Below are 24,095 nucleotides of genomic sequence, written 5' to 3'. Positions count from 1 at the left end.
TGTATATTGGTTTTAACTTTCTTTTAATTGCTCGTTGAAACTCCTTCTATAACTTTACATACAACTCGAAACTCTACTTCGACACTATAACTCCAATACAATCATCATGTCTACTGCATACAAGAACTCTTTCTGGGCCTGCTGCACCCCTTTTGATCTCGGTACGCTTCTCAACCTAATTCACTTCCCATCCCTCATCAATATACTAACAAGTCCCCATCAAGGCCTCAAAACATGCTTCTGCCCTTGCTTTGTCTCTGGCCGCAACCACCACCGCATTGAATATGGCAACGACGATGACTACTCTAGCTGCAATGGATGGTGCTGTGGCTGGTGCGGACTCGCCGTCATCGGAGGATTCTCATTTGTATTGCAAATGCTTGATCGTCAGAAGATGCAGAAACAACATGGTTAGTGCATTTCATTCATATTCCATATTACATCTTCTACTATCCAAACCCTGATCACGCTTCATGTCCCATCACTTACCTGACAATAAAAACTAACGCACTCCCCAGGTCTCGAAGGAAATGCCTGCACTGGGTGCATGGGATCGTGCTGTTGTGCCTGCTGCGAATTAATGCAAACCAGCAAGGAACTCGATTATATTCTCCTTGAGAAGAATGCTGGAACGAAGGGATACCAAGCTCTACCAGGAATGGTTGCTAGTCCTCAACCTGGCGCTTTTAGCTGAATCGTGTGAGATTGAAGTTTTTGAATGACTTTTGGGATATTTCTTCGGGCTGGCTTGTTTTTTGGACTGTGTCGGTTTAGGGACAGTTGGCATGGGTGCTATTACAGGAAGAGTGGAGTTTGTTATACCATAATTTCACTACACTAAATTTCAAATCTGTCTCATATAAAGCCCTGCCTGTTGATTAAATGAATGGGAATACTAACCTACTCACAAATCAATGCAATATATTTAGATCATAAGGGGAAAAGTGTCTTTATGTATAGGGATAATTCTAATTGCAAAGAAGGCGAAACCAAGAAGTCTCGATACACCCAAGGAGTGAAGCCACCATGGACGTCGACCATCAGTTGTTCGTTCGAACCCATGCTTTCCCCAGTCTCTGAAATATAAACAAACTATGAAACTGCCGCAATTGGTTCATCATCGTCCAATGCTTTTCGTCTACGGACCTCGTTCTCCTCGACGCTAATCTTGACCTTGCCATTGGCACCTGTGCTCTTCATGGCAATCGCTTTGTCCTTTTGTCTGCCTTCCTTGGCCGGTTGAAATCTCTTCCTAACAGCTTCAATCATTTTTCCAAACCAGTAAAAGTTTAAGGTGTTGAGCACAAGATTGCTTCCTAAATATGTGAACCCTAGCCAGAGCGGGATGAACTCGTTATCGGCGAAGCGCATAATGTCATTCTGGAGAGGGGCCGCACTATGGCCTGCTGCGGCCTCAGCTGCGGAAGCGGTGCCGTTTGCGAGAGCATCAATATTGATAGAAGCATAATGTGCAGGCTGGTTGTGCATTGACCTCCATACGTCTTGATAAACACGAACTGACTGATATGTTCCCCACACAAGTCGGCAGCAAAAGAAGGTAAAGAGAAGAGCAATTCCATTGTAAAGTTGGGGCTTAGATCCAGTCATATCGAGTTTGTCGAAGAACCAATGGAAGTTTAGGAAGGGCGAGGAAAGCTCGTAAAGAATAAATGTGCATCCATAGAAATTGACAAATGGTCTCTGTGGAGTAAATATTAGCAATGTTTAATTTTCGGAAGCACAAACACTCACAAAACCAAAAGAGAAAACCAACAGAGCACTGGTCGCGTGTGCCAACATGCCTATGCCAAAGACTCTGAGGTTCTGTAGGGTGATCATCAAGTCCCAGAGGAAGTAGCCAGTCGCTAGGCCTTGGATCATGCCAGCAGCTCCAGTATAACCATGAACACGCTCCTGTGCCGTCATGTTCTTGCGCTCTTCATCCGCAAACATAACCCATAAGGCGAGGATGTTGATAAGAGAACTTTGGCATAGTGAGACCACATGTACATCCCAATTAAGCTTTCGTTCTGCGGAGAATTTGGAGTACTTCTCAGGGAAAATGAGCATGGAAACCTGGGGCGCGACGACCTTGTTGATGAACGTATATGCCAGGAAAGACCCGAGAACTTCGTGTATATGGAGGGGTAAAGTTGTTAGGTGGAAATAGTCCGCGAACGGCTGAACGGTCTGGCTAAGCCATGGCGATGGTGGGATAGGAAATGGATCATGCATCTCAGAATGGAGTAGAATGTCGAATATAGGGAATCTCTAAAGGGAACGACAAAATATCTATCTTCGTGTCGTAACACACCGAGTGTGCTTAGGAGAAAATATGCCTCTCCTCGTTGTAATGCGGATGTCGAGATATTTATGTATGTATGGTGAAGTTGGGCAGGTACTGTAGGGAACCGACCGAGGGTGTCAGAAGAGTAAGGTTTCACTTCAGTCCCAACAATTCAAGACTTAAGATGCGGGAGAAGTAGCCAATTACAGTTAGAGATTAGATCTAAGTCTCTTTAACCGAACAAATAAGTGGAACAGGGGTGATGTGTATGATACCTTTTGATATGTTCATGTACCTGGGAGGGAGTACTGTATCAAAGTCGCAAGAATCAGAAGATGTTTTCGTTATTTACATTCATTTTATAGAGCTTGAAATTGTTATGTAGATTAAATGAGTGGTTCATATTTCAATACGTTTTATCCATTTTTATTGTGTTCTTATCCCGATTCTGATGACTTCTACAATAAATGTCTTGTATGGTTGCACGTGAATCAAATTGATGATAACTCCGCCACGTGGATTCGGGCGCACATGACATGATAATGACTTGAATGTCCTGAAAGATCATGAAAAGATGACCTCCTTTCCTTCGAAGATAGTCGTTCGTTCAACACCTGCGTCATACGCTAACTCCTGGATTGACTTCCTAGCTCTAAAGTTCTGAGCTCCGTTTGTACCAAAAATAACAAAACTCGCAGGACTTCCCATTTCTATTCTAAGGTTACGCATGATATCAAGGCCGATTGCTGCTCTCGCTCTTGTAGATACACATTCCTAGGTGTCTCAATTAGTGGTATTTCAAGTTCGGCGCGGCTGAGATAAACTTACCAATAAGATCTCAGCGTCTGCCTTCGTGCCTGCTTGATAAATGCCCATACCCAGACTTGTAAGACTCATAGGATCACAATTGCCATGAGGAGTGAAGGCATTACCAACATTATTAATTCCTATGGCTGCATTGAAATCATATTTCTTGATCATTTCAATGACTTGGAGTGTACCTCTGACTCTACTACTGCCGCCGGCTCCCTTTTCTGGCCGTCCCATCATAAATAGATCCGACGTGGGGAGTCCGACAAATGAGACAGGTAGGTTGCCAATTTCACGACGTAGGTTCTGCCAGGCATTGTTATCGAAAAGCGTGAGTCGAGTGCAATGACCAAGTACCACTGTTCGAAAGCTTAACCCTGCAATATCTCTGTCTGTCGGCCACTGAGCCCTGTGAAGCCTTTCTATCACTGAATGAACAGCAGGTTGTTGGTGGACATCTAGATTATAGTCGAGATGAAAATCCAGATGTAACTTGTACAATTTCGCCGTTCCAATAGTCCATTGGATATTTTCTTCTTGGAGCGCAAAACTCTTTTCGACGTACGGGGTGCTCCCAATCACCTCGACTCCGGGTCGTTTGATTGCCTGCTTGAGCAAATCTGTCATTGATGGAGACCCGTAGTTATAGCTGAAAATTGGGTCCTGGGCAAATACGCAGATTTGAATATAACACTTGTCATAGAATTCTCTTTTCAGTGCCAATCCAGCATCCAAGCATTTCATCCCCACACCGAAGTCTACTTCAACAAAAGCTCTCATATTAGTAACACCGAATTGGATACTCTCTTCAACCAAGGCCCTTCCCCTTTCCATAAGATCATCGTGTTCGAAACGTGACTTGGCTTCACCTAAACACATTTAGATCTTAGAATGATTGAAACGAAAAAAGCGTTATGATGGTGGGATCAACTTGATGATCGACGAAGCATGTAGGGAAAGACGAACTGGTTAATTTCATTGCCTCGGAAAAGTCACCCTCGTTGATCTCTAAATCTGCATATTTTGGATGTGATAACAGAAAACACTTATCAAGATGTATATGAGGATGACACAAGCCAGGAATTATTAAGCGATAGTCGCTTTGCTTTCCAACTTCTGATGGAGAGCTGTCTGTGGTGATTGAGCGAATGGTACCTCCCAAGCAATGAACATCATAACATGAGTGCGGAGGTCTTCCCGGAATATGAACATTTTTGAAGCTTGAAACATCATTGTTCCGCCGCGGCGTCAATTGATCAGCATTAGGCATGGAAATCTCAGACATCCTGATATATATTCTTCAGAGTGATATTGTCCGTGGATTTATGAAGGTTATGTGGGGAATCATGATGGAGATTGGATTGGAACTTGTTGAAGGGTCCCGCAATGTCTGGGGCTGCAGTAGCGTATTTTTGAAGCTCTTGGAGCTACCGAGCGTCAGCCATCATTTTCTTTTAACTTCAAAATATTACAACACCATTATACGAAATCCTCAATCAGTGTCGAGATTTTGTGCCAAAATGGCCGATCCCCTGTATGAACTCCTCATTCCATATTTCGATAAGCCCTCTCCACGGCCGGCACCACCGTCGACTGATCCTACAATTGCCACCTATTTGAATCGACTCTGTACCCTTCCTCTCTCTTCACTCAATACTTCCGAACCCCAATCGCTTTCTCAAGCATCGAACTCCCTTATACTGTCCCTACAAGCTTTGTCCAAACGTTCCCATAAATCAGTCATCGCGTCTTCTGACCATTTATCGACACTCACTACCACTCTTCCTACTTTAGCAAAAGCCACCGCAGACTTACGAGATGCTCTTCCCAAATTGGACGATGCAGCTATTCATTTCAGTGAAAATTACAACAATCGAATTGAAAATGCTGTCCTTGATCGACGACGGAAAGCTCTTTTACTGTCACGAAACGTAGAGAGGCTCGCAGATGTTCTCGACTTACCTACCCTACTTTCTACCGCGATATCCTCTTCGAACACAACTGCTACTAGTACCACCGGTAGAGAAAACAATACATTAAATTATGCTTCTGCATTAGACCTCAATGCGCACATAAGACGGCTGCACGCGTTATATCCTACTTCTCCACTCATAACGAGCGTTTCCTTACAAGCGGAGGATAAAATGCAATCTATGGCCACAAACCTCATATACTCCTTGCGACAACCCTCTCTTAAGCTAGCAGCTGCTATGCGCACGATCTCCTGGCTACGGCGTGTTGCCCCCGAACTCGATCCTTCCACAACCACGTCCAGCTCCGCGCAAACCCGAGAAGGAGCATTAGGTTCCTTGTTTCTCGTTTCTCGCCTTTCCAGTCTAACAGCTATGCTTAATGCACTCAGCCCTCTACGGGACCTCGCTGATCAGGAATCATTGCGGCTAATATCATCGATGGGGAAAACAGGAGGGAACAAATTCGAAGCAGGGCAACAGACGGAGAAGTATTTAAAACGCTACATAGAGATATTCCGGGAGCAAAGTTTTGCAATTATTTCCATGTTCCGCTCTATATTTCCGCCCCCAACAGCTCCAGTCACAATAGAGGGGCTCAAGAATGATACGAGGGACAAGGAAGATGATTATTTACTGGGTCCATTACCAAGTGCCCTGACTACTTTTCCTCTTCAGTTAGTTGGGATGTTGGAGGAGACTCTGAAATTATATCTACCCAATGTGAGGGATAAAAGTGGTAGAGATAGTTTGCTTACTCAAGTTCTTTACTGTGCGGGTAGTTTGGGACGATTGGGAGGGGACTTTAGCCTCGTGCTTGCGAATTTGGGAAGAAGAGCCGGTCAGGAAGAAGGGTTGGACGAGGGAGAATCCGATGATGATGATGATGATGATGATGATGAGGAATGGGCAGAAGTTATCAAAAAGCATAGGGTACTGGCGGGAAAACTGGAGTCTATGGTGGGATCTAGAGGGGAATAACTGTCATGCGATATGGCTTAGGTGGCATTCAGAGCGGGTTTATGATTTTTTATTGTTTTTCAAGATACCCAATCAATTTAAACTGTAGCTCTATTAGTATACATCACAATTTACAGCATCAATTTATTAAAGCAGTACTTGATGGGTGTTTCGAAATTAATGAATATCACATCTACACAATGTACAATCCCGTCGGGGCCGATATCACGCTAAGCATGGTCTTGACCAATAAGAGAATGCCCGATTGTGATCCCCTCAACTGCAAATAACCCAAAATTCTTTAAAAGGTTGATCCTCCTTAGTAATACCCCCTCCACCTCCCTCTTATTACTCAATTGCAAGCTTATGTCGATCCATAACATAGTCAACCATGACTTCTGAAAACCATTGATATCGAGATCAGGCTAGATGCCATCTGGAAAAGAGTCGAGATGGGCAGCTGGCTGTTTATTTACATACTCCAACACCAACCAACCATTACGGAGTTCCTAGATGCCGGGTTTTTTGTTTGGACAATGGTATACTACGGTATTAATAGGCGCCTACATGGATCGAGACTCATAAATGATATCACAAAGGCAACTTGCGATAAGAGATGCTTCACACGCAGCATACGAGATCATGGAATATATCAAAAACATTCGTGATTGAGAGCTCTCATCTCGAGAATTCTAGTAATGCATTCGCAAGGCTGAAAAAGTGAAACACGGAAGTGCTGATTCGCACTTACTTGACCAGAATGGAGCTTGAGAAGGATAACATAGGCGGCCAGGTTCAGCAATGAATACTACTGCGTACCTGGCATTCGCGCTTCAACGACTTTCAACAGAACCGTTCACTCGGCATCTTCAATACAAGCATTTCCTGGAAATTTCTTTCTCATCATGATATATTTCATCTCTAACTTTGATTTATCACGTCATTATTATGCTCAGTCTCCCGTGGTGCAACAGTTTGCATTCGAGAACTCAACTAGTGCAAGTAATCCGGATTTCATGCAAGGTGTGGCTTTGACATTTCCCTCGATGCAATTTGGCCATTTAGTCCGAAATGGTACTTACAGGTATCTCTCTTACGGTATCCATGGCCTTCTCGGAATCCTTTGCCACGGATGACGTTCCGGAGTTGTTTCTTCCAAGTCTCTCATCGCTTACAGTGACCTCTCCGTCCTTGTAGATAGCGCGCTGTTTCATGTTTGCGATATGACCTTTCACAGCTGTAACCGGTGCGAGATAAGGCTTGAGGGTCGGAGCAAGTGGGAGATGACCTTTAACTTCTTTATATCTCATTGCGAGGAAACCAACAATGACTACGAGCCAGTAGAGGTTGTATGAGATGACAGAGCCATAGGTTGCGGAATTCTGCCATCCAAGGATAGCATTGAAAATCCCCCACCCGCCACCGCCATTCAACTCTGGGTTACCAAACTGGAATTGTTAGAACATGCTTGCGCTAATGTGTTAACTTCACTTACGTTGACATGCCAAACACTTTGTCTAATATCATAAGAACCTGGTCCTGACCCAGTTTCTGCTGCATCGCCACCGGTGGCATTGTTCCAGTTTTGTGCCTGGAAGAACCAAATTGCTCTCGAGAAGAGACCGGCAGCTACAAGATATAGGAGACATGTCGAGACGATCAAGAAGTATTGAAGCTTTGATGTCGCGCCACCTCTGTATCGGGTTAGCCTGGCCAGGAAGATTTACCGAAGGCCACTTACTTGTAGATAACAAATCCTGCCGCAAGTCCAGCAATGAGTCCGATAATGACTGGGAGCGGGATACTCGTCGCTGGTGTAGAAAAAGAAACACCTGCTACGAAGACGACGGCTTCGAGTCCTTCTCTCAACACAGTGATGAAAGGCAGAACGAACATGAAGTGTTTTTCTCCCCATACCTTGAAGTCAAGCCAGCTAGCATACCATCTTCGTGCTCTTGTATCTACCGATGGCTCCAAGTGTTGGCGAAGCTTAGCAGTCCACTTATCCTTCATTTTCGTCACGCGAAGCAGCGCAGCTCCCATCAAAGTGATTATGACGGATGCAACAATGGCAAAAGAGCCTTCCCAATAGTACTCAGCACTGGACCAGGCATCTTTACCAATTCCATAGAAAGCTCCAATCAAACCACCACCAATGATCAAACAGAGAAGAAGTCCTGATAGCGCTCCGTATATGACCTAGAAGCTGATCAGCAGAGAAGTGGGGATGTCAATCACAGAACCATGAGATGTTCTTACCTGTCGAAAGAGCTTCTTGCGGAGTGTCGCATCTTTATCAGAGTCACCCAAACTCTGCTTGATGAATGCAAGTAAACTGAACAATTACGACCGTCTCCAAAGACTCTCGAAAGACAACGAAGAATACTGGCACCGAGAAGACACTGACAGTCATGTTTACTATAAGGCCTGATTTATTCTTTTAGGATGGTTAGTGAGATTGTAAATCCGCAATCGCACGCTGCAACGAAGGGATAATGAGCCCAATTCTTAAAGAGGAATCTGAGTGCCAGTAACGAGTACGGAAGTATGGTTCATTTATCCAATATTTCAACAAGCTGAACAAGGGAAAGAGTGGACGTGGATCTGATAAGAACAAACGAGGATCTGATTACGGCTAGAAAGGTCGGACCGGGTCTGACGGGTCAAGTGGAAAAATTGTTCGAACTTAAGCTACCTCGCGGAGTCGTGGCCAAGTGAATTAACTGCATTGATCCTTGTTCAAAGAAATAGGAAAGTTTCCTGCAATAATACTTTTCAAAATCTCTAGCCTGTTATCGGTTGGTGGTACATGTTGGCATGACACTCGTAAATTTTGATTGGTCGATATGAAGAGGTCGGGAAGCACAAAACATTCAAAAGTATTGACATCCTTGATTCCCTGCCAATGATATATGACCGAAAAACGAGATCATTTAGCACTTAGAGCGAGAGCATGATACATAGAGCAGAAGCATCTCATTATGAACCTTATTTTACTCAGATATACATACAAGACTGATATAAGATTGCTAAAGGGGTAAAGAGAAAGCCTTAGAGAGGTCTTATAAAAAATTCTCAGTTTCTGAATCCTTAGTGTTATGTTCGTTCTACCAAACCATTCGGGACATTTCTATCGAAAATTTTAAGCTTTGCCTAGCGCTCGTAACAAGCTGTTAGCAAGAGTTGTGTGAGGGATTATTATTCGGAGTCCCTAGTAAACATGAAAGCTTATATTCCAGTGGGCTTCTAGTTTTATGCTTGTTTTCTAGCCTAACCCTTTACTACTTAGTCTCACAAGCTAATTCGATTATTCGGTGAGATAAGCAGAGACTATTTATTATCAGATCATCAATCAGATGGTCAAATCATTACTATGTGTTCACATCATTTTGCTGTATTTCGGGCTTGAAAATGTGCAATACAGTGTCCTCGAGAGGCCAGATAGCATGAAAATTTAAACGCCAGGGAAGAATTGTTCTTATGGATCAAACTGCCCCATTTTCAAGGGGTTCCCTTCTTTCTACAGTGGTTGACACTTACACTGATTTAACATCGGAGTTTTCTACTCTGTGGCAGCACCGAGTACATGTACCATGCAGTCATAATTCAAATTTTATATTCCGAAATCTTTGCTGCAGATCGCAAAAAAGTTCTTGCAATCACGAGCTTGCTGCACTTTGCAATTTAAATAAGACTTCATTACCCTTGCTCTACTAGTCCGCCCTAGGCTCCTAGATCGAATCTCGCTCCACACAGTCTTGCAGCTCGTCGGTCGTTGGTCCGGAATACGCTAGATATCTTATCAGATCATCTGATAAAGAAAAGTTAGATCCTCTAACTCGAGCTCATCTAGACCTACTTCGCTTTTCAGCAAAGTTTTCGAATATCCACTTTCCAACCTAATCGTCAGCTTTGGACGAGGTCATTGATTTCTCTCCTCACGTGTTGGCATAGCTCCCACCATTCACCTACAAAAATAAACCCCGCGTCTCAAGAGGTCTTTTCCAATCCTTCGCTCTTTTTGGCTGATAATCTCGGTCAACAGAAAGATGGCAATGCCTCTATCATTCTTTCACACTTTATCGGTGCTGCTTCTGGCTTTCTCACTTCTCACAGAGGCGGCAACTGTAACTTATGACTTCAATATTACTTGGGTTAGAGCAAACCCGGATGGTGCCTATGAACGTCCAACCATTGGCATCAATGGGAAATGGCCATTACCTGTTATGAGAGCGAATGTTGGTGATCAAGTAATTGTGAATGTTGACAATCAACTTAGCAATCAAACCACAACCCTTCATTTCCATGGTCTTTTCATGAATGGCACTAATCACATGGATGGTCCTGCACAAGTAACTCAATGCGGTATTCCATCCGGCTCCAGATTCGTCTACAATTTTACGGTAAGTCAATCGAAATGTCTATGACCATCCGCTGAATCAATCTTAGGCCGACCAGCCTGGGACTTATTGGTATCATTCTCACGACAAGGGCCAATACCCAGATGGACTCAGAGCGCCATTCATAATCACGGATCCAGACTTCCCATATGCGGATGAGGTCGACGAAGAAGTCGTTCTCTCAGTCTCAGACTGGTACCACGAAGAGATGCAAGTATGGATTCCTGAGTTCCTTGGGGTTGAAAATCCAACCGGAGCAGAACCCGTCCCACAAGCTGTTCTTCTCAACGACACTCAAAACCTCACTGTCTTGGTAAAACCTGGGAGGACCTATCTTTTCCGCGTTGTCAACATTGGTGCTTTTGCTGGCCAGTACATCTGGTTCGAAGGCCATAACATAACTATTGTAGAAGTAGATGGTGTCTGGACTAAAAAGGCCGAGGCAGAATCTATCTATGTCGCTGCAGCTCAACGATATAGCTTTTTGCTCACCACCAAGAATGACACCTCAGCGAATTTTGCTTTTGTTACAAGCATGGATACGGTAAGTAAAATCTCTCTCAAGAGGGGGTCATTCACTGAAGTATCTTAGTCCCTGTTTGACGTACTCCCTGACGACTTGAATTGGAACGGAACGGGGTGGCTCGTCTACGACGATGCTAAAGCTCTGCCGGATGCCGCATTTGTTGATGAATACAATGATTTTGACGATTTCAACCTTGTGCCCTATGATGAAATGCCCTTACTTCCCGAACCTCATCAGACAATCAGTCTCGATGTGGTCATGGATGTGCTCGGGAATGGTAAACCATAGTAAGTGATACTTCCACATTGATACATCACAGTGCTGACCCTAAGAAGTGCGTTTTTCAACAACATTACATACGTCTCTCCAAAGGTCCCTACCCTATATACGATTATGTCCGCCGGAGATCATGCTACAAACCCAGCAGTTTATGGGGAGTTTACCCACTCTTTTATTCTTGACTACGAGCAAACAATCGAAATCGTTGTAAATAATCTAGGTGAGTACAAAACTATGATCGTCGAAACCAACCGGCGTCCCATTGCTACAAAATATACCCCTAAGATATTCTCTAACGCCCTTCAGACTCTGGCAAACACCCTTTCCATCTTCACGGCCATAACTTCCAGGTAATCCAGCGCTCCGACGAAGATGCGGGTATATTTGACTCCACCAACACCACTCGAACAACATACCCGCCCACTCCCATGCGTCGCGATACTGTCGTCCTTCGTCCATCCGGCTATCTCGTCCTCCGTTTCAAATCCGACAATCCGGGCGTCTGGCTCTTCCACTGCCACATCGAATGGCACGTCGACCAGGGTCTCATCGCAACCATGATCGAGGCACCCCTCCAACTCCAAAAATCTCTCACTATTCCCGAGGACCACATTGCTGCTTGTGAAGCCCGTGGTATACCATACATAGGTAATGCGGCGGGTAATACAGTCGATTTTTTGGATGTGAAGGGTGCTAATGTGGCGCCGGGACCGTTGCCTGCGGGTTTCACGGCGAAGGGAATCGTGGCCATGTTGTTTAGTTGTCTGGCGGCATTGTTGGGATTAGCTACTATTACGTGGTATGGTTTGGCGGAGATGGGAGATGCGGATAAAGAAGCTGAGAAGAAGAGATTAGAGGGAGAAGGGAGTGGAAGTGGAGCTCGTGAAGCAATATTTGTTCCAGAGGCTGTTGCTGCGAAGCAATAAGATTGATGGGGGGATTGTGATTACCTTTTTTTCCACAATGCGAGAAGATATTACATGCTGATGTTGATATCGCGGAGGTTACGAGGAAACGAACGTACAAATTACATATGATGAAATGATAATACACCTGCTAATTTTAATGATGCCATAAAATATATCGAATATTCTCATGGAATGACAAAGCTGTCGTGATGAAATTGGAAGAGATAGTGTAGGTGTCTGTATGAAATTACAGATACCTAATATCTGGTAAAGGGAATAGAGTTCTAGCAAGCCTTCTTTCTGAAATCAACGTGTCGATTCTAGAGATAATATGAAGGCTATGCGATCATGTTCACCAGAGATTACGAGACTCTAGGTATAACGAAACTTGAGAGCGAGCAGAGTATTGCTTTTTCTCTATTAAACTTGGGAGAAAATACGGGCAGACCTTGATTAAGCTATAACTTTTGAGATTTTCTATGCAGTGAGAAAGGAGTGCTGATTCGAGATATAGATGATGATGATGGTGATAGGGGAAGTGGAAGTGGAAAGTTTAAAATGCCTGTCCTCATTAGATGTAGCAGAAGCAATAAACGCTTTATCTTTTTAAGGACCATAGACTCACTGACTGCATTTAACATGAAGAATTTCAGAAAACCTTCAAGCGCTAGTTTTCTAAAGCTATGCGCAATCTCTTTAAATAGTGACAATAGGAAATAAATCATATATATATAGATTTTTATATACTATATCCTGCATCTTGTAAAATTCTTTCCTGTAGACGGTTCGCTCGCTCAATGTGAAGGTACCTAAGGAGGGTAATTTTTTTTTAATGAAATTGTGCTTCATTATACAAGATTAGTACTACACATCTGGCGAATGATTAAAATATTCGAAATGAGAACTAGCACTTGAAAATGAGAAATAAAACAGCATGAAAAATTCCTCCCCATTCCCTCATCTACCTGCAAGCCCAATTTCCCCTCCCCAAATATCACACAAAGAACAAAAGAACAAAAAATAACAATTCTTGAAAAGGATGATAATTAATACGAACCACAAACCGGATTAAACATCCGATCAGAATGCTCCTCTTCTATTTACAAAAACCCAATTTCCAGAAGAATAAAAAAAGAAAGAACACTTAAGAAAGACAGAATGATAACAACGACAATGACAAAATCATTCACTAATACTCTCAATACTCTCAATAATAAATATTACTAAAAACTCCAACAAATAACACTCAGTATCTATCTACGTAGGTAACAATACAAAAACCACTTTAATCGAACAGCAAAGATAGATAAAACAGAAAGATGGAATAAAGTAGACTATTTGTTTGAAGTCAATGTGAAGCCAGACAACTGCTCTTTGAGGGAATACATGGTTGACTTCTTATATCATGCTTTGCATGGATTTGCAATCTCTATTTAAAGATTCGGCAAAGGGACCTAGACTCATATAGAGGACACTGTGCTACACAGATGCTGACAGCACAGGGAGTGAAAGATCTTGCAAACCTCACTACTGAGTCGATCATCCCTAAGTCCAGCCATTCGTTCAAATTTTACCAAACACTATTTCATCAAATCACTTTACGAAGCACTTAGGAGTATTCATAGATTTGGGTATTGTATTAAGAAAGTAGTAGGAAGGCAGGATAGCTAGCTACAAAAACATGAAAAGAAGTGGATAAACGCAAGAAGTGTACATGCGTAATGTGGAAGTCATCCAAACGGTGCACTGTCCTATTTGTTGATTGCTATGCTTTGATCCTGTTTGCTCATGATTTTATGACACCGAAGATTTTTTCCAGGTGGCAAACCAGGGCCATAATCGAGATATCTTGTACGCCTGAACACCACAAAAATGCGTCATATGAATCGTGTGAAGTAAAACGCCCCGACGAAATTGTTGTACGAAATATTGACGAAGTGTTTGAGCTGGATCATGTACCCGGTGGTGGTGGTGGCTGTTGACCGGGGAAGGTAAATCCAGGAGGGAACATTGGCAGCCCATTAGGAAGAGTTGGGAGAGGGTAAGGAAATGAGCCCAGCGGAAATGGTGGCATGACAGGGGGAACAGTGTTGGCAGGAAATTTGTGTCCTTCGTCCCGACGATCATCGCGACGGTCATCTCGATCACGACGATAACGAGGTCTATCCTCCTCCTCATATTCGCGACCAGATTTTGGACCATTCTTTCCGCCGTTATCGGTTTGCATGCGACGACTGATTGCCTTGGATGAAACACCTTGACCAATTTCAATATCAGGCTCTTCGACAACCATGCCAGGTTCGATTTCTTGACCTCCACTGCCACCATATTCTGCATTGAGCATCCACTTTCGATCCGCGTCTGTAAGTTTGCTAATTGGGATGATGCTGATTCCTGTTTGATAATCGCTGCAGTCGCGTGGCCCAAAACCCACACCCCAACGAGTCTAGAATTTAATGTTAGGAAAGCATTCGGTTGAAGGTATTTATATGTGATGTACATACCCTCAATGAGGAATCAGGACTTCTATTCTTTTCCATGGCCTCCTTGGCATTGACGGCATGCTCACGACTAACCATTTTAACAAAAGCGTGACGCTTTTCCTTGTTAACAATGCAAGTTTGCACATCACCATATTGATTGAAGAGTGATTTCAATTCGTGTTCCGAAGAACTTTAATAAAAGTCAGTATGGGCAAAATAAATCTTCGAAAGACGACATTCGAAGTGATAAAGACTAGGCATTGACTTACGTAACTCCACCAACGAACAAAGTCCGACTGAGAACTGTACATTCTGTTAGACCTGTTTCAATCAAAATTACACGAGAAATGATAACTAACCTTTGATATTTCCTTTACCAATTGATGCATCATGTCCAACCCATTTGGGTCCACCAGTACTTGATCTAGGAGGTGTATTACTGCGGCGGCGTTGCGGGCTGCGTTGGCGGTAATCATTACCTCGGCCACGTCCACCTCTACCGCGATCATCTGCACCTCTCAGACGTGCTGGAGATTCTCTATCAAAATCATCACGACGACGAGCATTGGGAGAATCACGACCACCCCAGCCACGTTGAGGAGATGGGGATCTAGAACGACGACGATAACGACCAGGTGGTGATCTCATCGAATCATGGAACCCATTTCGGTCACGTGCATCATCTCTGACACCCCAATTATTTTGAGTATGAGTATTTTGATTTGGAGCAAACGGAGGTGGCACGCCAGTTGCAGCTCCTTGATTACCCATAGCAGCTAAAATACCAGCGATTTGTTCAGCAGGAACACCAGTTGCTGCAAGTGCCTTGATTAAAGCTACCTGCTGTTGCGTAGCTGGATCGAGATTACCGGGAGGATTCATTGGTGGAGCAACTGGAAAAGGGTTTGGATTACTGGCAAAGTTCGGGATTCCATTACTTGGAACTTGACCATAAGCAGGCATCGAAGTAGCTGGGGCGTTTACAGGTTGAGGAGCAACCGAGAAGGGCAAGCTCTGGTTTACTGCTTGAGGTGGTTGAGTAGGATTATTCTGCGCATGTGATACATTGTATGGATTAACAGGTGGGGCAGAAGCAACTGGAGTTGGAGTAGGATTTTGACGGGCAGTATTTGCCATAGTTGCAAGAGCTGCTAAAATCGATGATGTGTTAGGGGGCGCAGATGCTGTTTGTGGAGGTGCCATAGTCGAGGTTGATGAACTTGGTTGTAAACCCAAAGTTGCCTGAAGATTTGGTGGAGGACTTCCTGTGGGTGTTGTACTTTCTACATGGTGGGTGAATTATGGTTAGATACACGACGACATGGTCTTCTATCAGGATCATATGTGATAATCTTACCATTTGTTGCATCCAACTTCTCTTTAAATCCATTCAACATTTGGGAAGGGAAGGTTTGTCCTTTTTCCCAGATATCAACTAATTTTCTAATCTTGTCCTACAAAAACAAGAAATGTCAAGTAAGTAGGAATTCATATGGGGGAACAGTGAATGAAGAAGGTGCACAATGATATCTCGGTTGAGGAATATGTATGATATCTTGGAAGCAAATTTTCACGCAGACATAGGACATAGCTATGCTGGAAACTACTCAGTTCGAGCACTTTGAATATACTGGCGTACCTTTTGATCATTGGGAGCAGATTGGATTATGTCGTTCATAAAAGCGGGGAGCAGTTCCTTTACTTTATGTACACCAGCAGCATATGTACCATCCGGGGCAGAACTATTTATGGTTTGTGAAGCAAGTTTGGCTTGTTCGGTCCATTTTCGAGTTACAGAGTCTACGACGTAGAGGGTGCCAAGTTTGTGTGTGCCGGGTGTCTTCTTAAAGTGAACATATAATTTCTGAACCAAGGCGGATTCTTGCTACAAAGAGAATAAGATATTAGCTACAGCTCACAGATGGGGAGACGGGGAGAGATAGGAGAGCCGCGGTAGGGCGATGGTAGAATTGGAAGTTTGGGAACATTGGATCATTCGCATACCTGAATATTTTGGGTGCAGAGGTTTGTGAGACTTTGAATTCGAGATCCTGATACACCAGGAGGTTTCAATTGTACCATGGCTTGAAGGCCAGCTTCTAATTCTGCTACTGGTGAGGACATATTGAATATGACTCCTCAACCGCTGAAGATATGGACTCAGTTCTTCAAATCAACGCGACGAATTGTTATCGACGAGGTGACAATAAATCTAGATTACTCTCTATGATTTGATTCTTCACCAACTCGATTCCAGATACTGGGCTACGATGAAAGACTTGATGAACGGATCTATCGCGACTACGGATCTGCGACCGTCACGTAATGTCTAGAGTTCTTACGAACCCCGATGATATTTTGGAGAAATTTGTGGCAGAAGGTAGAAATCGCTACTAATGTAACGATGTTTTGATTACTTTTCTTTTTCTGGTAGATTACCTCAGGTGCAAGTAGATGGAACCAAATAAGTTTGGGAAGATTGAAGTTGTTGATGTTGAAAAAAGGTTGGAACTTGAAGTAGCTTCGATGGCTCGATTAATCATTAAGTAAAAGGGAAGGGCTTGTTTTTCATGCCGCTAGTTAGTCATCCATATCTCAAGATCACGTGAATGGTACAGAATAATCATCGATGGATGTTTCACTCAAGCAAAAGTAATTCAACCGAGGTCAAGAAAGTGAATGATATGAATGGTTGAATAGAAGAGTTGGACGGAAGAAGTTCAAAAATGTAAAAAATGAGACAAAACAAAGAGGATGATTGGTTGAAGGCAGTTGAAACGAGAGGAATGTACAACACCTGTTGAAGTTGAATTCTTTTCTATATAATGAACATCTTGGTAGATACGATATCTACCTAGGTACGTACCTAGTATGTACGGAGGAGTATGAATTGGACTCACTCAGTAATTATTCACTTTGCGGATTCTTTTCACTGCTTTTTAATATAACCACCGCAAATTACTACACTCACTCTGTCCCGCCATATCCATACGGTATTTCATTATAATAAAATAGCAGTTGTGCGGAGTAAAAGTCGTTCTCGATTCCACTAACCAATTAAATGAATGAAATTGCTTGATTTTTGTAATTTCTGCGATTTGTGGGGATTTCCGTCTCACATTTCGGAATAACTCGTGTTGATATAATATCAAAGGTTGACGTAGTTCATGTAGGGGAAGCTTTTTCTGTAAGATTCTGTCAATGTGCATATTACATTGGTTTGGTCGGTCTCAACTCAACGCTAGCGGGTTTCCTAGCTTTTTCTCCGTCCACAAGCCGGAATCTGTTCTTAAATTTCTACTCCATTATACCTACAATTTTGCATTTTTTATTGCAATTACCACACAGCTTTCAAGATGGCATCCCTTCGTATCGGTCAAGCTGCTCTTAGAGCATCCATTAGAGCTCCAACATTCGGTGCAAAGTCCGCTGCCTTTAATAGCTTGCGATGCTATTCATCGAAAACTCAGGTATACTCGAAACCTTCCGTCATGCACACAGGTAAATTTTTACTAATTATTCTTTACCTCTAGACTTTGAAGGAGCGTTTCGCCGAGCAACTCCCAGAGAAGATTGAGCAAATCAAGGCTCTCCGCAAGTAAGAAAAATCTATCTTATCGATGACCGAAAAACGGCACACATAGCATTTATATATACTTATACTCGCAGGGGTTATGGAAGCAAGGTCGTTGGCGAGGTTACTTTGGACCAAGTCTACGGTGGTGCTCGTGGTATCAAGTCATTAGTCTGGGAAGGTTCAGTTCTCGACTCCGAGGAGGGTATCCGTTTCAGAGGAAAGACTATTCCAGAGTGCCAGGAACTCCTCCCAAAGGCACCAGGTGGACAAGAGCCTTTGCCAGAAGGTAAAAAATTAATATGACGTCCATTTTCTTGCGCGGTTGCTAACAGAACCCGAGGTCTTTTCTGGCTCCTTTTGACCGGTGAAGTCCCCAGCGAGCAACAAGTTCGCGATCTTTCCGCTGAGTGGGCCGCTCGTTCCGACGTACCAAAATTCGTCGAAGAGCTCATCGACCGATGCCCAAGCGATCTCCACCCAATGGCACAATTCTCCCTCGCTGTCACTGCTCTTGAGCACGAGTCCGCATTCGCCAAGGCTTATGCTAAGGGAATGAAGAAGACAGAGTACTGGGGTCACACTTTCGAGGACTCAATGGATTTAATCGCCAAGCTCCCCACCATTGCCGCCAGAATCTACCAAAACGTCTTCAAGGGCGGAAAGGTCGCTGCTGTCCAAAAGGACAAGGATTACTCCTTCAACTTTGCCAACCAACTCGGATTTGGCGAGAACAAGGACTTCATTGAGTTGATGAGATTGTACCTCACCATCCACACTGATCACGAGGGTGGTAACGTCTCTGCTCACACCACTCACTTGGTTGGATCTGCTCTTAGCTCTCCAATGTTGTCTCTTGCTGCTGGTTTGAACGGTCTTGCTGGTCCTCTCCACGGACTTGCCAACCAAGAAGTCTTGAACTGGCTCACCAAGATGAAGGCTGCTATTGGTGATGACCTTAGTGATGAGGCCATCAAGAACTACTTGTGGTCTACTCTTAACGCCGGTCAAGTTGTTCCAGGTTACGGTCACGCCGTTCTCCGCAAGACCGATCCCCGCTACATGGCCCAGAGAGAATTTGCCGAGAAGCACTTGCCAGCGGGTAAGTCATGGATGATCACGTGATTTAACAATTTTATACTAACAAACATTCGCAGACCCTATGTACAAGCTTGTCAGCCCAGGTTTACAAGATTGCCCCAGGTGTTCTCACTGAGCACGGAAAGAGTAAGTACATTCTATATTCTGGATGATACCCGTGGTTATGGAGGGGGTGGATGTCCGCCCCGCATTTCCTTAACCCCTCCCTACCCCTGTCATACCCCTCACATCTGCCCCGACCAATTTTGGAATATCTTCACTAACTTTATATTTCTTTCTCCTTTACAGCCAAGAACCCATTCCCTAACGTGGATGCTGTAAGTTGACAACCATTCCCAAAAATCCATATGCAATAACTGACGTTTCTCTAGCACTCTGGTGTCTTGCTCCAATACTATGGTTTGACTGAGGCCAACTACTACACCGTTCTTTTCGGTGTTTCCCGTGCTATTGGTGTCCTTCCACAATTGATTATCGACCGAGCTGTTGGAGCCCCAATTGAGCGCCCCAAGTCCTTCTCCACCGAGAAGTGGGCCGAGATTGTTGGAGCCAAGTTGTAAAAAGGATAGTAAAGGAATGGGGGGTAGGTAAAATTAGTAGGATACCATGGGCGCCCTGAATTAATGACCAAAAGGAGATGAGAGGCGTAGACGGATAGAACCAACCATTGTAAAATTGTAGAACCGTTTTTTTCAAGAAGTTGCGTTGAAGGTGTCCTAGAGCAGGATCACGCACTTCAACTTATCCTCACGATGATCCTGTGTACATTCGTCAGCCTGCTTTCACTCAATAATTGAACTCCACTATCAACTATTTAATTTATGTGTTGTTGAAATATCCAAGGTTCGACAAAGACATGATACACCACATTTTAATGGGAATTGGCTGTAGCGACCCCTCTCATACATGTAACCTGATTTAGACATTCGATTACTCTCCCAATATGTCCCAAACTCCAGCAGTAGCTTAAACATCTAAAACAGTCCAAACATCCGGCCCATTCCAACCACACACCTCGATTCACGTGTCAACATTAACTTGGTTATTCAAAATCAAGCCATCTCGAATAATTACCCACCTGTCTTTACTTATGACTGTCGGGTCTCTTAAAAGCTCAATGTGAAATCGGCAACAGAACGGCATTTTGGATAGTTGATTCGAGTTGGGAATCTTTTGCTGTCGTTAACAGGAGAGTAGGTTCTCAGGCAAAGTTCAAAGATGACATGATTATCAGTGGGACAGATATGGAGACGAGGATGGAATTAGATGCAACTAACGCAGCCAAGAAGATGCATTGTGAAAGGTCTTTGACTTTATTTTTGGAGGGCGACGATCTATCCATTCCTCAAAATAGAAAAAGATAGCCCTGGATGTCCAAAAATGAAGCTGCTTTGACTGGTATTCGGGGCGATTGTGAAGCAACTTTGAAGCTTTTAAAACTTAAATATATTGGAATCACTAACGGCGGTACCTTGGCGGCGTTTAGAAAGAGATATCTGAATAAGTAAACTTTTTCTTGACTCTTGAAGAGTGTGTTATGGGTCTCCCATAGGTGAATGTTGTTTTGCAGTCGCAATAATGGTTGTTGGAAGGTATTTTGACTACAGGAGAGATATACCCGAGCACTTAGAAATAAGGGAAGACAATAACCCACGTTAGTTCTTATAATAGGCGAATGAATGAAATCCAACTTTTGATCATAAATAGATCATCAACATTCTCTATATCAAACCATAAACGCCGGAACCAAAGAAAATTATGGTTAAACCCTTAGGAATGCATATAGATAGCACTGGCAACGTGATGTCGTACGTGCCGATGACCTGCCGGGCAGCAAAGCACGTATTTAGTACGCTAATACTAATCAAAGATCTAACTTGACCAAAACTAATAGGTACAGTAGGTACCTACTCGGTAGTACTGGTGTACCTAGGTATCTATCTATGTAATGCATATGCCAGCAATCACAGACTTCTTGGAAAAGCCAATAGTAAGACAAAAAACAGAGATCAGTTGCTTCTTCCAATCCCGATATATTTCCTGAGATCCCGATCTCAAATGCACGGGAGCAGAAGAACTACAAATAAACCAAGTACCAGGTACGTACCTAATAATAAATTCCAACCGGAGTTCCCCAAATACACACAATACGTACCTAGTATATAATTGTATGAGTAAATACTAAACACTAATTATCAAGTCTATAATAAGGTAATGATGAACCAACACATGCAATTCGTTGAGCTTGAGCTTCTCAACAAATGGCCGAGGCTTTCAAGGTTGTTCCATTCTTTTCTTCTAGTGCCCGAGTAGTTGTCTTGGTAGGGTATGGTTAGCCAAATAAGGTTGCAAGGCGGGAGGAGAGGAAGGGCTCGGGGGCCCGAGTTGGGATTATTTAGTGAGGTTCAATAATTCAGTAATTCTAGCTTACCCTATTTATTGTCGTGGTGTTGGAGAGTATAAAGGTTTTCTGGCATAGAAGGTTGTAGTTTTGAATGAAATGGCACAATGTAAACAATTAGATTATAGGGTTTTCTTTCAATAGCATTTTCATCGACATTTTCCTTGATTCAATTTCTTCTCATATTCACCCCCCTCAAGGTTTCAGTAATCGCAATATCAACAATTCCGACACCCTGTATCTCTATCTTATCAGGGGCCACATACCGGCACCCGTCAATAAATAGGGTCCCACCTGGTCTTTCACTAGCTTCTCATTTTCCCTACGAGTATTAAGTAAATAGATCTAAACACATAACCTATAACCTCTTCCCTTCCTCCTCTTACTTACATTTCCAACAACCCATCAATCTCTCTTCTCCCTTTCCAATAATCCTCAAACTCACCACCCTTTTACCGCGAAGAAGCAACCTTTTCCCTTGGTCAGGGCCCCAATCAAAACAACATCTACCTTATCATGTCCGCCGTCACAGCCAACATGCCCATTGTCAGCAAACCAGCTATCCCAGAGAAGAAACCTGTCAAGTTCTCAAACTTGCTCTTGGGTGCTAGTTTGAATCTCTTCGAGGTTACGACCTTGGGCCAGCCATTGGAGGTTACAAAGACTACTATGGCTGCCAACAGAGGAGACTCTTTCGCCGGCGCGCTGGGTAGAATTTGGGGTAGAGGTGGTGTTCTTGGATGTATGTTTTTTCTTCTTGTTTATTTTTCTTTGATAACTTTCACGTTTATGCTGTGAGAATAATTCGACTCAAGCATTTTTCTTCATATTTCCAATCTGCGGGAATTACAGCTGACAATAACCCCACCATAGTCTACCAAGGTCTCATTCCATGGGCCTGGATCGAAGCTTCCACCAAAGGCGCTGTCCTTCTGTTCGTCGCCTCCGAAGCCGAATGGTACGCCCGCTCTTTCGGCGCTGGTGAATTCACTGCCGGTATCACCGGAGGTGTGACTGGTGGTGTCGCTCAAGCTTACGCTACCATGGGATTTTGCACCTGCATGAAAACAGTCGAAATCACCAAGACCAACATGGCGAAGGCCGGTGTGAAGCCCGATGGTACAATGACCACCTTCATGAACATCTACCGCAAGGAAGGTATCAAGGGAATTAACAAAGGTGTCAATGCCGTCGCCATTCGACAAATGACAAACTGGGGTAGTCGTTTCGGATTGAGTCGATTGGCGGAAAGTGGCATTCGAAAGGTGACTGGAAAAGGCGAGAATGGAAAGTTGAATGCTTGGGAGAAGATTCTGGCAAGTGGATTGGGTGGTGGGTTGAGTGCTTGGAATCAACCTATTGAGGTTATTCGTGTCGAGATGCAGAGTAAGACGGTAGATCCTAACCGTCCGGCTAAGATGACGGTCGGCAACACTTTCAAGTATATTTACGGTCAGAACGGGATTTCGGGTCTTTATCGTGGCGTTGTTCCTAGAATTGGTTTGGGCGTTTGGCAAACTATTTGTATGGTTGCTATGGGTGATATGTAAGTTTCTTCTCCTTCTCTTGCTTGACTCGTTTAAGCATACGGCCCAAGAACATATACTAATATAATGTCAATAGGGCGAAAGCTTATGTCGAGAAATTGACAGGTGAAACGGTCACCGCTAAGCATTAAGGCGTTTTGGGATGGAGCACACTCGACATACCTAGCATGCATGCACACACATCTTCTGGGTTTTCTGCAATGAATGGGATGGATAAACTCTGGATCTTATAATGAACCAGAGATAGAGGATATGATTATGATTTGGTATGCGACGCAGTGCAAATGCAATGCAGTTCAGTACAATTAATAGACAACTTTAGGTGTAGTAGATAAATGATGTAGGGTCTTGCCATGCGGGCTAATACAGTACGATTGAGTTGAAACGAGATGTTTAAAGATGAGTTTGTGCCTTGTACGATGTATTGATATGTGTCCTCGCGATTATACCTGTCCTTCCAATCTTCCAATCCCATACTTTCTTCTCGACTCCGTGCTCTCATCTGCCCACCTGCTCTACCCTCGTCCGGAGTACATTACATGCATAATATTGTATCTACAACTCAATGCTCATATACTCTACTTACAGGTACTTGTACAGTAGTACTATTACTCTTTTGTTTTGCAAGTATATAGAGTAGAGACTTGTGTATTTAGATGATAAAATAAATGGGTCTCTCTGTATGTAGTATAGAAACGGATATTCTGGGGTTTGATGCAGATGCAGATGCAGATGCAGATGGAGGAGAGAGGGTGAGGGTGAGGGGTATTTAAGCGAAGAGGTGGGTTGGGATGATATATATGTATTGGGAAACTAGTTTTTTGGCCGGTGGGGGTGGGGGGAGGGATA

General features: G+C 43.5%; 9 protein-coding genes across 9 annotated transcripts; 5 read left to right on the top strand and 4 right to left on the bottom strand.

Moving 5' to 3' along the window:
- Positions 1 to 106: 106 nt before the first annotated feature.
- SS1G_01632 (predicted protein) lies at positions 107 to 694 on the top strand (the record flags this gene model as incomplete). The annotated part of the gene is made up of 3 exons (XM_001597388.1): positions 107 to 161; positions 225 to 410; positions 519 to 694. The coding sequence occupies 3 exons, from the start codon at positions 107 to 109 to the stop codon at positions 692 to 694; spliced, it is 417 nt and encodes a 138-aa protein (XP_001597438.1).
- A 398-nt stretch (positions 695 to 1,092) lies between these two features.
- SS1G_01631 (hypothetical protein) lies at positions 1,093 to 2,235 on the bottom strand (the record flags this gene model as incomplete). Its single annotated transcript, XM_001597387.1, has 2 exons — positions 1,093 to 1,701; positions 1,753 to 2,235. The coding sequence occupies 2 exons, from the start codon at positions 2,233 to 2,235 to the stop codon at positions 1,093 to 1,095; spliced, it is 1,092 nt and encodes a 363-aa protein (XP_001597437.1).
- A 616-nt stretch (positions 2,236 to 2,851) lies between these two features.
- On the bottom strand, positions 2,852 to 3,976 carry SS1G_01630 (hypothetical protein; the record flags this gene model as incomplete). Its single annotated transcript, XM_001597386.1, has 2 exons — positions 2,852 to 3,061; positions 3,116 to 3,976. 2 exons carry the CDS (start codon positions 3,974 to 3,976, stop codon positions 2,852 to 2,854), a joined length of 1,071 nt encoding a protein of 356 aa, XP_001597436.1.
- Positions 3,977 to 4,617: 641 nt separating this feature from the next.
- On the top strand, positions 4,618 to 6,048 carry SS1G_01629 (hypothetical protein; the record flags this gene model as incomplete). Its single annotated transcript, XM_001597385.1, has 1 exon — positions 4,618 to 6,048. The coding sequence occupies one exon, from the start codon at positions 4,618 to 4,620 to the stop codon at positions 6,046 to 6,048; it is 1,431 nt and encodes a 476-aa protein (XP_001597435.1).
- A 327-nt stretch (positions 6,049 to 6,375) lies between these two features.
- SS1G_01628 (hypothetical protein) lies at positions 6,376 to 8,440 on the bottom strand (the record flags this gene model as incomplete). The annotated part of the gene is made up of 6 exons (XM_001597384.1): positions 6,376 to 6,425; positions 6,508 to 6,571; positions 7,110 to 7,475; positions 7,523 to 7,721; positions 7,769 to 8,226; positions 8,375 to 8,440. The coding sequence occupies 6 exons, from the start codon at positions 8,438 to 8,440 to the stop codon at positions 6,376 to 6,378; spliced, it is 1,203 nt and encodes a 400-aa protein (XP_001597434.1).
- A 1,636-nt stretch (positions 8,441 to 10,076) lies between these two features.
- SS1G_01627 (hypothetical protein) lies at positions 10,077 to 12,158 on the top strand (the record flags this gene model as incomplete). Its single annotated transcript, XM_001597383.1, has 5 exons — positions 10,077 to 10,430; positions 10,477 to 10,971; positions 11,020 to 11,240; positions 11,289 to 11,452; positions 11,539 to 12,158. The coding sequence occupies 5 exons, from the start codon at positions 10,077 to 10,079 to the stop codon at positions 12,156 to 12,158; spliced, it is 1,854 nt and encodes a 617-aa protein (XP_001597433.1).
- Positions 12,159 to 14,091: 1,933 nt separating this feature from the next.
- On the bottom strand, positions 14,092 to 16,747 carry SS1G_01626 (hypothetical protein; the record flags this gene model as incomplete). Its single annotated transcript, XM_001597382.1, has 7 exons — positions 14,092 to 14,586; positions 14,645 to 14,813; positions 14,893 to 14,926; positions 14,983 to 15,906; positions 15,981 to 16,077; positions 16,263 to 16,508; positions 16,628 to 16,747. 7 exons carry the CDS (start codon positions 16,745 to 16,747, stop codon positions 14,092 to 14,094), a joined length of 2,085 nt encoding a protein of 694 aa, XP_001597432.1.
- Positions 16,748 to 17,979: 1,232 nt separating this feature from the next.
- On the top strand, positions 17,980 to 19,858 carry SS1G_01625 (citrate synthase, mitochondrial precursor; the record flags this gene model as incomplete). The annotated part of the gene is made up of 7 exons (XM_001597381.1): positions 17,980 to 18,093; positions 18,157 to 18,221; positions 18,293 to 18,486; positions 18,541 to 19,299; positions 19,401 to 19,424; positions 19,587 to 19,615; positions 19,670 to 19,858. The coding sequence occupies 7 exons, from the start codon at positions 17,980 to 17,982 to the stop codon at positions 19,856 to 19,858; spliced, it is 1,374 nt and encodes a 457-aa protein (XP_001597431.1).
- Positions 19,859 to 22,215: 2,357 nt separating this feature from the next.
- SS1G_01624 (mitochondrial DNA replication protein) lies at positions 22,216 to 23,377 on the top strand (the record flags this gene model as incomplete). The annotated part of the gene is made up of 3 exons (XM_001597380.1): positions 22,216 to 22,441; positions 22,573 to 23,245; positions 23,323 to 23,377. 3 exons carry the CDS (start codon positions 22,216 to 22,218, stop codon positions 23,375 to 23,377), a joined length of 954 nt encoding a protein of 317 aa, XP_001597430.1.
- Positions 23,378 to 24,095: the final 718 nt, after the last annotated feature.

The sequence above is a fragment of the Sclerotinia sclerotiorum genome, genomic scaffold, assembly GCF_000146945.2.
Source record: "Sclerotinia sclerotiorum 1980 UF-70 scaffold_2 genomic scaffold, whole genome shotgun sequence".
Lineage (NCBI taxonomy): Eukaryota > Fungi > Ascomycota > Leotiomycetes > Helotiales > Sclerotiniaceae > Sclerotinia > Sclerotinia sclerotiorum.
Note: the sequence above shows the minus strand (reverse complement) of the source record. Positions and strands in the feature narration are given on the sequence as shown.